Raw genomic sequence first — 11301 nt, 5'->3', positions numbered from 1 at the left:
TTTACATTTAATAAAACATGGGTCTGTGTGGATTTGATTGATTATTCTTGTTTGTTTGACTCAATAAACATTAATGCTCATCTTATAACATGACCTCATATTAGTGTAAGGCGCGTAGGTTAGGCCTATCCATAGCTGCTATAACCCTATTCACAATCACTTCCTACATTAACTTAGTTATATTTAATCGGAACCGTTTTCAATAGTTTTATAGATTCACAAAGCACTGTTTTTCGTGTAAAAATTTCAAACTGATTGGAAATTATTAGAAAATCTTTACCGTTGTAACTGCTAGCTAGCTAAAATTAGGCCTTAATATTAATTAACGTCAACCGCTTTCCTGCTGAAGTAACATTATACTGTTGACTAAGTTATGGAAAAGTTTGAATGTTCTTACTGAATATTGCTCAGGAACGTCTAACTTACCCATAACGTTAACGTTAAAGCTACATTTTTTTCAATCGCACTAAATCGTGCATAAATGAGGTCTCAAAATAAGCAGGGCTGCGTTTCTAAAACTGCGCTAAGTTGATCATAGAGATCGTTAGTGGCAATAACGATTATGAAAATATATGGTTTGTGTATTTTTCAAGCAATCTCGTGGTATTTTTAAAACACTAAAGTAGGCCTAACGTGATGAGTAATGACCATTCGCAGGCAGCTTGATTGACAGGTGATCTGACCAATCATACTTCGCCATCCGCCATTTTGTCCGACAAAGCAGCCAGGAGAGTTAGTAGATTACATGGGAGGATTTGAACTTGAAAAACGGAGTGTACAGACGTCTTTCCGTGGTTAAAACAACATTCCTTCTTATGTTCGTTTATGTTTATTTGAGGCTATAAATTAACTAGAAGGAAGAGATGATCGGTTCACGAGCAACTTTAACTGATGCTCTACGGCGATCTGTCACGACACATTAAAGAGCCACAAAACGGTATTTATTGTTTAAATTTCTTTTAAAAAATGACCAAATTTGAAAGGTGAGACTTTGTTTAATATGCTTATTTAATATCAAACGTAACCGAAAAGTAACCTGGTCTGTCCTGTCTGTCAGCGTGTTGTCAGTCTCCTCTCTGCTCCGCAATGTATTTTTCACTGCGTGAGAACGGCGTAGCTTGTCGGACATAGCGACAGTAACTAAAGTCTTTGCGAAATATATGTTATGCCTTATTCTGTTTTTTTTTATTTTTTTACATTGTATAAAATCAGTGATGATTCAATGTACAAATGTTTGCAGTACATAAAACAATCAACCAATTTTCATAAGGAAAAAAATATAGAATAAAAATTAGAGGTTGTTGTTTAGCAGTGCATCTGATTTCTTAGCCTTATAAAAAAAGATGACTATGCCCCTGGTAGCAATGGTTCTATGATCTACTTGGGTATTCAATGAATGAATTCAATTTACCACAATAGCACTGGTGCAACATAGTTTGCGTGTGTGGTGACAGCTGATTATGGAGCTCCAAACTATTTCATGAAAAAAATATAAAAAATAACGTAATGTATGTTTCATTCATACTGTAGAATGTGAGAAGATGTAACTTTTATATCATTGATCAATGTTTTAATATCACAAATTGTGTCTGTTTATTTACAGGGGGACCTTACCTAACACTAGGACGAGCCAAGACAGTGGACAGATTTATGTTTTTCAACACTGGTGTCATCAAGGAAAAAAGAGTAGGCTTTCAATGATATGAGTTGGCCATGCAAAAAATGCAGATTTAGAACTTCAAACCGTTTACAGCTCTTAAAGCATTATAGATTGATACATCTACAGACCGGACAAGGCCGGTCAGTACCCTGCTTGTACTCAGATTGTCCTTGCTCATTTACAGGTTGGGGTGCACTTCGCACACATTTGTCTAGAGAGCATACTCAAACTGAACAGTTAGGGCAAGTTGTTTCATTTACATGTCTTGTATGCAATTCATGTCATTTTCACTCAGAGAGGCAATATTTTGAACACCTTGGAGTTCATCTGAAAAAGCACGAAACTGTTCAATGTGTTTTTAATGACTGTGATTACAGTAGTAATATATATTCAACTTTTGCTTCACATAGAAGTAGGAAGCACAATCCCCACTGCCTTGAAGATTTTAAACGTAGTGTTTTACAGACGTATACAAGTCAGGCAACAGAAGATAGTAGTCCGTTGATTGATGACAGTGAAGTTACTTCTGATGAAACACTTGTCACAGAGAGTCAGGATTTAGTTCAAGTCATTGTTGATCATCTTTGTTCTTTATTACTCAAATTGGACTGCATCTTTAATGTGCCTAGTAGATGTATCGATGACATTGTGGATGAGCTTCAATTTATCACTTGTTCAGCATCTGCACCTGTTATCAGAAACATTGTTCATAACACATTAAAAACCCATAACTGCTCTGTTGAAGAATTGGTAATCACAGATTTGGTAAATGGCATTTGCCAGTTAAATCCTCTTAGTGCAGCCTTGAGTGAAGAGGGTCCTCTTGGAACAGCACACAAGAGAAATAAGTACACAAAAGAGCATTTCTCTGTTGTTGAACCGTTGGAGTATATTCTTTGTGCAAAAGAGGGATGTACATTCCAATATGTACCAATTTTGCAATCCTTGTCAGAAATTCTTAACAATAGTGTTATTCAGGAGAAGGTTTTGAAGAGTGCAAGGCACTGTGGTTCTTCATGTCAGTATAGTAGTTTTCGTGATGGTTCCCACTTCAAGAATAACACATTTCTATCTGGAGAGGAGTTAAGACTTTCACTTCTACTCTACTGTGATGACTTTGAAATATGTAATCCTTTAGGAACCTCCCGCAAGAAGCACAAAGTAACAGGCGTCTACTGGGTGTTGGCTGATATTCCATCTGAATTAAGGTCTACGCTATCATCAATTTACTTGGCTGTTTTGTGCAAGACAGTTGATGTTCAGAAATTTGGCTACCCCAGAGTGCTTGAGCCCTTATTAAAGGATTTGAAAACCTTTGAAGAGGATGGCATTTTTGTGCCCTGTTTGGGAAAAATCATAAAAGGCACAGTATTTTCTGTGATTGCGGATAACCTGGGGGCTCACTCAGTCGGTGGGTTTGTTGAAAGTTTCAATGGTTCCTACGTTTGTAGATTTTGTGTTGGAGAGCGGTCCCAATTTCAGGAAATTGAAGTGAGGTCAGGAGCATTCCCTGGTAGAACAAAAGAGCAACACCAGTTGGATGTTGAAGCAGCATTGGCTAGTGAAACCCATAGCCATGGAGTTAAAAGGCATTGTGCAATTACTCAAAGATTGAATCATTTTCATGTGACAACAGGTTACCCACCTGATGTACTGCACGATTTACTTGAGGGTATTGTACCTGTAGAATTGGCATTGTGTTTAGATATCTTGATAAAGAAGAGGCATTTCTCTCTTGAAGAGCTAAACAGAATCATCAAGCATTTCCCATATAAGTGGAAAGATAGGACAAATTGTCCCCAAAGGATACCACCAACCTTTGTCTCTCGTAGAACCATTGGTGGTAATGCACATGAAAATTGGTGCTTACTGAGACTACTTCCACTTATGATTGGTACCAAAGTACCGGAAGAGGAGCAAGCATGGAAGTTGTTGATGTCCCTCAAAGCTATTGTTGAGTTGGTTATGTCACCTAACCATACAGATGAAAGCATTGGTTACCTTGATAGCCTAATTGCTGAGCACAGACATAGATTTCGTGGTCTTTTTCCAGACCGGAAGTTTATTCCAAAACACCATTTTGTAGAGCATTACCCACAGCTCATTAAACAATTTGGCCCACTAGTGTCCTTATGGACAATGAGGTTTGAAGCTAAGCACAGCTTCTTTAAGAAGGTAGTGAGACAAACTGGCTGTTTCCGTAACATTTTGAAGTCTATGGCCAAGAAACACCAGTCCATGATTGCATACCATCTCCGTGGTTCAGAGATAAAAAAACCTGCTGTCTCTGTGTCAAAGTTGTCAAGAGTTCCTTTAGAGGTTGTAAATGAGAACATACGTGATTTTTTTTCACAGGAATTTCATGCAGAGACCGTTGTTCATTTGACTAACAAGGTGGAATTTCAAGGCACCAGTTATGCTGTTGGTATGATGTTGGTGTATGGCTCCACTGGTGGGTTGCCTGACTTGGCTGAAATACTTCAAATCATCGTTGTTCATGACAGCTTAGTTTTTGTAGTGAAACTGCAAAGTGCATGGTACTGTGAGCATTTTAGATGTTTCAAATTGGAGTCGACTGGCACAGTCAAAGTCATTGCGCAGTCACAACTCCCTGACATATACCCATTGGCTTCCTATGCATTGGAAGGCAATCGAATGGTTTCTCTGAAACACTACATCTGTTTGTCAAACTAGGTAAAGTACAACTTCAAATAATTCGAAACCAACTTGTGTTGCGTGACTTCAGGAATCATTATTTTATTCGCTTTACACGCTTTTATTCCATATTTGAACTTGTCAAATGTTTATTAATGTATCCTTTATAGCATGCCTTAATTAATATACATGCACCTTGTATTGTAATACTATTTTCATTTTTTATTAATTCAAAATAGTATTTTATCTTGTCTTATTGAGACATTGTCTTTTGTTTCTCTTGAAGTTGTGCTTACCCAAGGCGGTGATGATGTCTTCCCCCACTCAACTACGCGTTATCATTGAAGAGACCAAAGTTCACAAGTTAACCCTTCCAGATGGCATCCCTAGCACTGTAGATGAACTTTTGGCAGCTGCACAGGATCATTTTCAACTCCAAGGGAGTTTTACTGTTATGTACATGGACAAAGATTTTGATAACGAATTCTTCACCTTGACATCAACAGATGTGGTTAAGGATAAAGACACAATCAAACTAGTTAAGATGGAACCTTCTATTGTTCTCACGTTTAGTCCCATCGTTGAGGCTGCTGCTTCCTCCTTTCCACTGCCAATGGATCAGTCTTTCCAGGATGAGAGTTCCCCACTTAGTTCATCTGACACCATCATTTTACCAAAGCCCCCAGAGCATCGATTACAATCTTGGCCAACTAATTTTGTGATACCCACCTTTTCATATAATGTTGAAATGGCCCTTCACGAAGGAAACATGGCTAATAAAACGGATGGCACACTCCTTCTGAATCCAAGCATAACGTCTGACATACTTGAGAAAGTTGCGGAAGCAATATTCCACTACACTGCCTATCCTACTGGTCTTCAAATTCAGGCAGTTATAGAAGCTCTGATAAAGATGCATCCATGCCTAAGAGAGCCTGAAACATCATTTTCAGGCATGTACGGGTGGCAGCAACGTCTTAAATACAAGATGGCAAATTACCGCTCTAAACTGAGAAAACGTAATGTACCTCTTCCTGAACTTGATATCAACTCCTTGAAAAACAAGTCCCCTGGTGAGAAAAATCCTGCCAAAAACTGTAAAAGACCAAAGAGAGCAGAGGTGAACTATCTCCCTCCACATCCTAGTGGAGAAAGTATAGACAGTCTGGAAATGGAAAGACAGGTGCTTCTTAATGAAGTACTGAAGAAAAACAACACCAAGGTGATTCAAGAAAAAATGGCCAAAACATTCTCCTGTCGAAGGCTTGAGGTTGTGAGTGGCAGTCCAGCTGCTGAGCATTTCAAAGAAAGATGGCCTGCTCTATTTTGTGAAGCTGAGGTAGGTGAATCTATAAGCCCTTAAAAATGTTACCAACTCCTCCAGGAAGTAACAGTAATTTGATGTAATAATAATATTGACTACAGTAACTGATTTAGCACATGAACAAAAAATAAACTTGAAATGTACTTAACTCAAAGTTAAAATTGAAATGCCAAATTAGTGTTTCTCTTTTGGACTTGTACATTACAAAAGAAAGTGCTGGATTGTTCACTCCACTGTTGATATCTTCAGTCCTTGTACAGAATTAACCCTTGCTCCCTGCATCAGTCTATTTAACCAAATTTCTGCTGTTGTACTCTTGAATCATTTTGTCACATTAGATCAAGGAGGAATTCAGGAGAATTACTACAATTTCCCTGGAGCAGAGATTCATGTTCAGACTTGACCAATGCACACCAAAACTTATTGCCCTGATGAAGGCCAAGGGAGGTGTTGTGGGGACCAAACTGAGGCCATTTATGGACAAACTGAGTCAGGTGTGTTTGATCAAAAGTGTGCGTGTTCACATTTTTGGAAATAAGATATACTTAATGTATTTCTCATATATGCATGCACATGTTGTTTATTTATATAGCTTTTTATACAATATAGATTGCTTTAAATCAGCTTTACTGTATTAAACAGTAAAAATAGTGCTAGTGTCAAAAGTTCTTTGATTTCAATGATTAGAATTTTAGTCTTAAATTACAACTTAAATTTCAAATATAAAGAATCTGTACTGAAGATAATAGTGTCAGCGACAGTTCTGCTTTGGCCAAAACGCAAGGTAGACAGGAACAGGAAGTAGAGTCACCTTGCTCTAAGTACTCAAATCAGTGTTCCTTGCGCATGAATGCTTTTGTGTTCTCACTTGATTTCATTGAGTTCATTGTGTATGAATAAAAGGTTGTGTAATGATGCAATATAAATCTGTTCACAGACACAAAGCATTGAGATGAGACGTGAGTCAGTTATCCGCAGCCTCATTCTATACCTTGGCGAGAAAGATGATGATCTTTTTGAAGATTGCCTGGTAAAGCATATTTTTATTTTAAATGATAGTTTGTTTTACTGTTTAAAGTGCAAGTTAACCTTAAAGTGTGAGAGGGAAGGTAGATGAAGGGATGGACATGTTCTGCTCAGTGATGGCCTAAAGGGAAACTTGTAAAAGTAAAAAATTCGTTTCATCATCTTCTGAAAGAATAAATTAAATATATGTGACAATTATTCTAATTAAATCCCAAAAACGATTCTCCGTTACAAAGCCATAGAATTGTAAAGGTGAAGAGAACATTTTATGACTTAAAGTACATTAAAGCAATATTTAAAGGGATACTCCACTTTTTTTGGAAATGGGCTCATTTTACAACTCCCCCAGAGTTAAACAGTTGAGTTTTACCGTTTTAGAATCCATTCAGCTGAACTCCGGTTCTGACGGTACCACTTTTAGCATAGCTTAGCATAGATCATTGATTCTGATGAGTCCAGTAGCATTTCTTTCAAAATGATCAAAGAGTTTTAATATTTTTCCTATTTAAAACTTGACTCTTCTGTAGTTAAACCGTGTACTAAGATCGACGGAAAATTAAAAGTTGTGATTTTCTAAGCCTATATGGCTAGGAACTATACTCTCATTCCAGCGTAATAATCAAGGAACTGTGCGGCCGTACCATGAGTGCAGCAGGCGTAATGATATGACGCAGCGCCTGATAATAGTCCCCAGCTCGGTAGCCTGGTAGCTGGGGACTATTATCAGGCGCTGTGTCATATCATTACGCCTGCTGCACTCATGGTACGGCCGCACAGTTCCTTGATTATTACGCTGGAATACGCAACTTTTAATTTTCCGTCGATCTTAGTACACGGTTTAACTACAGAAGAGTCAAGTTTTAAATAGGAAAAATATTAAAACTCGTTGATCATTTTGAAAGAAATGCTACTGGACTCATCAGAATCAATGATCTATGCTAAGCTATGCTAAAAGTGGTACCGTCAGACCCGGAGTTCAGCTGAATGGATTCTAAAACGGTAAAACTCAACTGTTTAACTCTGGGGGAGTTGTAAAATGAGCCTATTTCCGAAAAAAGTGGAGTATCCCTTTAAAGGGATAGATCAACCAAAATTAAAAATGGTCATTTACTCACCCTCAAGTTATTCCAAACCTGTATGAGTTTCTTTGCTCTGTTCTTTGAACCTCCAAAAGAAAATATTTAGAAGAAAATGGGTTATCAAACAGTTGACTGTAGCCATTGGAAATCTACTATGGAAGTCAATGGCTACCTTCAACTATTTGATTACCAACATTCTTTTAAAATATCTTCGTTCAACAGACGACAGAAACTCATACCGTTTTGGAACAACTTGAGGGTGAGTAAACGATGACAATTTTTATTTTTGGGTGAACTATCCCTTTAAGGGGGCTATAAACTGGAGTGCTGTTAGCTCATGCCATGTTTGCGCTGGCTGAATTATTATCATTTTTATTCATATCTTTCACATCTACTGCAGTCAGATTCACCCGTGTTCACTCTGAAGGAATCACTCACATTGGCTGGACACTTGTAATGACACATCAAGGATGTTAAGAGGCTAAAAGCAGGTTTAAAACTTGTCCCATTGAAGTCAACAGGGTGCAAATTTTAAAAAGAGGATAACACGGTGTAGGCAACACCGATTTTTGTCGTTGTTCTCTGTACTGACAGCACTCCACATTTACAAAAAAATGACCTCAATGTTAAAATTGACCGGAGTTCTCCTTTAGCTGCTAAATTTAACCATCATAGTGTAAAAGTTCATAATTTGAACGTGTATTGACATGCCAATTTACACATTCAAACAATTTTAATCGTGGAAGAAGAGCCGAAAACTGGGACTTGCGCGTTATCTTTGCGCACAGCCACACATACTCAAAGCACAGCGAGAGTGAGAGGGAGAGGCGCGTTTCAGACAGCGCTCGAATGCAGAATTGATTCCTCTTTCGCGTTTCCTTGCCCTTGAACGGACACATTAACACAAAATTGTCGTCTCGACAAGTATTCTCTCGTTTATGTCATATGTGCACAGCTGAGAAAGAAACGGATATTTGTCAGGTTTTTTCGGTCCGTGCAGTCGGTCTTAAAGTGACAGCACACACTTAATATTATTTATATATATATATATATATATATATATATATATATATATATATATATATATATATACATACTGTTTTCTGTGTCATTGATATAAATAAAACAATAAAATACAGCTTTAACAAAGCTTAAACTATATTTAATTTATACAGTGACACATAGTGTTATTTTACATGTAGGCTTAATTATTAATTTCTGTACCTGAATATACTGTTAGACTTTTAAATAACTTTATTTAGTATTCATCTCTGCTTGTAATTTGTGTATTTGTTCTTATTTTATTACTGAATGTTCACTTGTTTTAAATAATGTGTGAACTTTATCAGTTACGCTAGTAGTTTTTAATGTAGTAGCTATTGAAAAACTTCAACTGAGCTTTAAGAAATAAATGAAAAGCAATGTTATAAACTTATCTCAATTAAACACTTATCTTAAACTACAGTATGAGATGGTTAAAAACAAAACTGTTCAATCACAAAGTACCAGACGAAACAAACGTCTATAAAAGCAACGCTATTCAACGCAACACCATACCCAAAAATGTTGATAGTGTTTATTGCTAAGAATCTTTAATAGGTCTAGTCTGGCATAATACCTTTGAATGTTGTCAATGTTTAATTGTCATTTTTTTATTTATTTAAATATTACATTCTTTTTGTTTACTGCATTTATTTAAATTTGACTGAAGCAAGAGTATTATGTCTCATTTTGTTTCTATCTTGTTTGGTAACCTAATGTTCAGGATTTGTAGATCTTTAAAATAATAAAACTTTTCAGAATCGTGAGAGAATTGTGATCTTTATTCCAAGCAAAAAAAAATCGCGATTCTTATTTTAGCCAGAATTGTGCAGCTCTGGCTGGTGAAGTGGGAGGAAAAAAAAAAGAGTAAACTTTATAGTTACCTACACAATGTATTTAAATTACAGAAATGCACTATATAATCACACCGGTTTAATCGTACGCATCAAAGGGTTAACATAATCGAAACCATATGGTCTTATTTAGTATGTGTGTATGTGTTTGTTCATTCTGTTGTGATAATGAAGTCACTTTAAATAATTTCAGCAATTCTATTTTTGTTTCTCAAAAGACTTATATTTTTTTCTTCTAAATTGTATGCAGGAGGACAGCTGCAGTGACATCACTCAGCACATCATAAAAATACTGGTCGTCCATGGTGCTGATGGAGAAGATCCGATCAATGTATCCATCCTTCTTGAAGGGAAGGAAATGCTGCCAGGATGCGGCAATACTGCAAAGGCATGCATGCTGCTTATGGGCCTGATTTATGCACTAAATCTGGAATACCCCCGAGCACTGCGATACACGTTTGAGGTGTTACAAAAAATTCTGTTAGAGCTTGATGGAATTAAACTCTCTCCAAAAGTTCAAAAATTGAAGATGAAGTTGTATTAAGTGCTATGGCATGATATAACTGTTTAAACATTCAGCTGTTGATGACGTTTTAATACATCAAGGTTTTAATGGTATTCTTAAAAGTTCACTATTTGAGACTGCTATGTTGAATGTTTCGCATGAATTTTTTTAAAATAGATTTTTGTTTAAACAAGGGTTACAGTATAATTCTGTACAGTATAAGTTTTACTGAATGCACCTTTATCAAGAGATGACTGTGAATGGTATTCTTAAAAGTTCACTATTTGAGAGTGCTATGTTGAATGTTTCGCATTAATTTTTTTAAAATAGATTTTTGTTTAAAACAAGGGTTACAGTATAATTCTGTACAGTATAAGTTTTACTGAATGCACCTTTGTCAAGAGATGACTGAATGTCCATTTTTTGGAGGAAGAACATTTTTTGATGACTGAAAAATAAAACTGTTAAATTGTATTTTATTTGTGTGATTTGTGAAAAATATGGAGAATTATTTATGTTCATGATTATTTATAAAAAAGAAATTAGCAATGTTTACATAATTATATATAGTAAATGAAAATCTCAACAAAAAAAACTTAAATAAAATCTACTTATTTTACTTAATTAAATGGTAAGATTTACTTAATAATTTCATAAAAGCAAGCTTCCTAATTATAAAACAATAAATAAACTTTACTTAATTACTTTAAATAAATATAGCTTCTAAATTAAATGTAAATAGGTAATTTTTACTTAATTTCTTCATGAGCGTTACGTTCAATACTAAGTAGATTTTACTTGATAATGACACGTAAGTTGTACTTGATATTATGGCAGTAAAATTTACTTAAAATAAACTTGTGCAAATTGTTACGAGGATTTTATTAAGTAAATCTTACAAGTAGTTTTTTTCAGTGTACTATAAATAATGTTATGCCATTTTTTACTCTTACACTGAATGTTTGAATTTTGTGAAGGTGTGAATCATGATCATATTTAATATAATAAAGTTCTGTGTAACAGATTATTAACGGAGATTATTAACTCAGAACAGAGCCATACCGCCAAATGTAACTTTAACAATCATGCAAATAAAATGTGAAAGTTTTGACTAAAAGAATTGTCTTATATTTGACTCAAGTGGTCCTGACTGAACT

At 35.7% G+C, this 11301-nt stretch overlaps 1 protein-coding gene across 1 annotated transcript; it reads left to right on the top strand.

Moving 5' to 3' along the window:
• Nucleotides 1-635: 635 nt before the first annotated feature.
• Nucleotides 636-10580, top strand: LOC311098020 (uncharacterized protein). The gene is made up of 5 exons (XM_084138032.1): nt 636-1686; nt 4602-5654; nt 5978-6133; nt 6577-6669; nt 9890-10580. Exons 1-5 carry the CDS (start codon nt 1651-1653, stop codon nt 10181-10183), a joined length of 1632 nt encoding a protein of 543 aa, XP_083994158.1. The 5' UTR covers nt 636-1650; the 3' UTR covers nt 10184-10580.
• The last annotated feature ends 721 nt before the right edge of the window (nt 10581-11301 follow it).

This window comes from Abramis brama (assembly GCF_963993115.1).
Source record: "Abramis brama genome assembly, chromosome: 1".
Taxonomy (NCBI): domain Eukaryota; kingdom Metazoa; phylum Chordata; class Actinopteri; order Cypriniformes; family Leuciscidae; genus Abramis; species Abramis brama.
Note: the sequence above shows the minus strand (reverse complement) of the source record. Positions and strands in the feature narration are given on the sequence as shown.

Coding starts and splice junctions, on each gene's coding strand:
- LOC311098020 (XM_084138032.1), top strand. CDS start 1,651: ATGTTTTTCAACACTGGTGTCATCAAGGAAAAAAGA. Junction 5,655..5,977: donor CTCTATTTTGTGAAGCTGAG/GTAGGTGAATCT, acceptor TTGTCACATTAG/ATCAAGGAGGAATTCAGGAG. Junction 6,670..9,889: donor ATCTTTTTGAAGATTGCCTG/GTAAAGCATATT, acceptor AATTGTATGCAG/GAGGACAGCTGCAGTGACAT.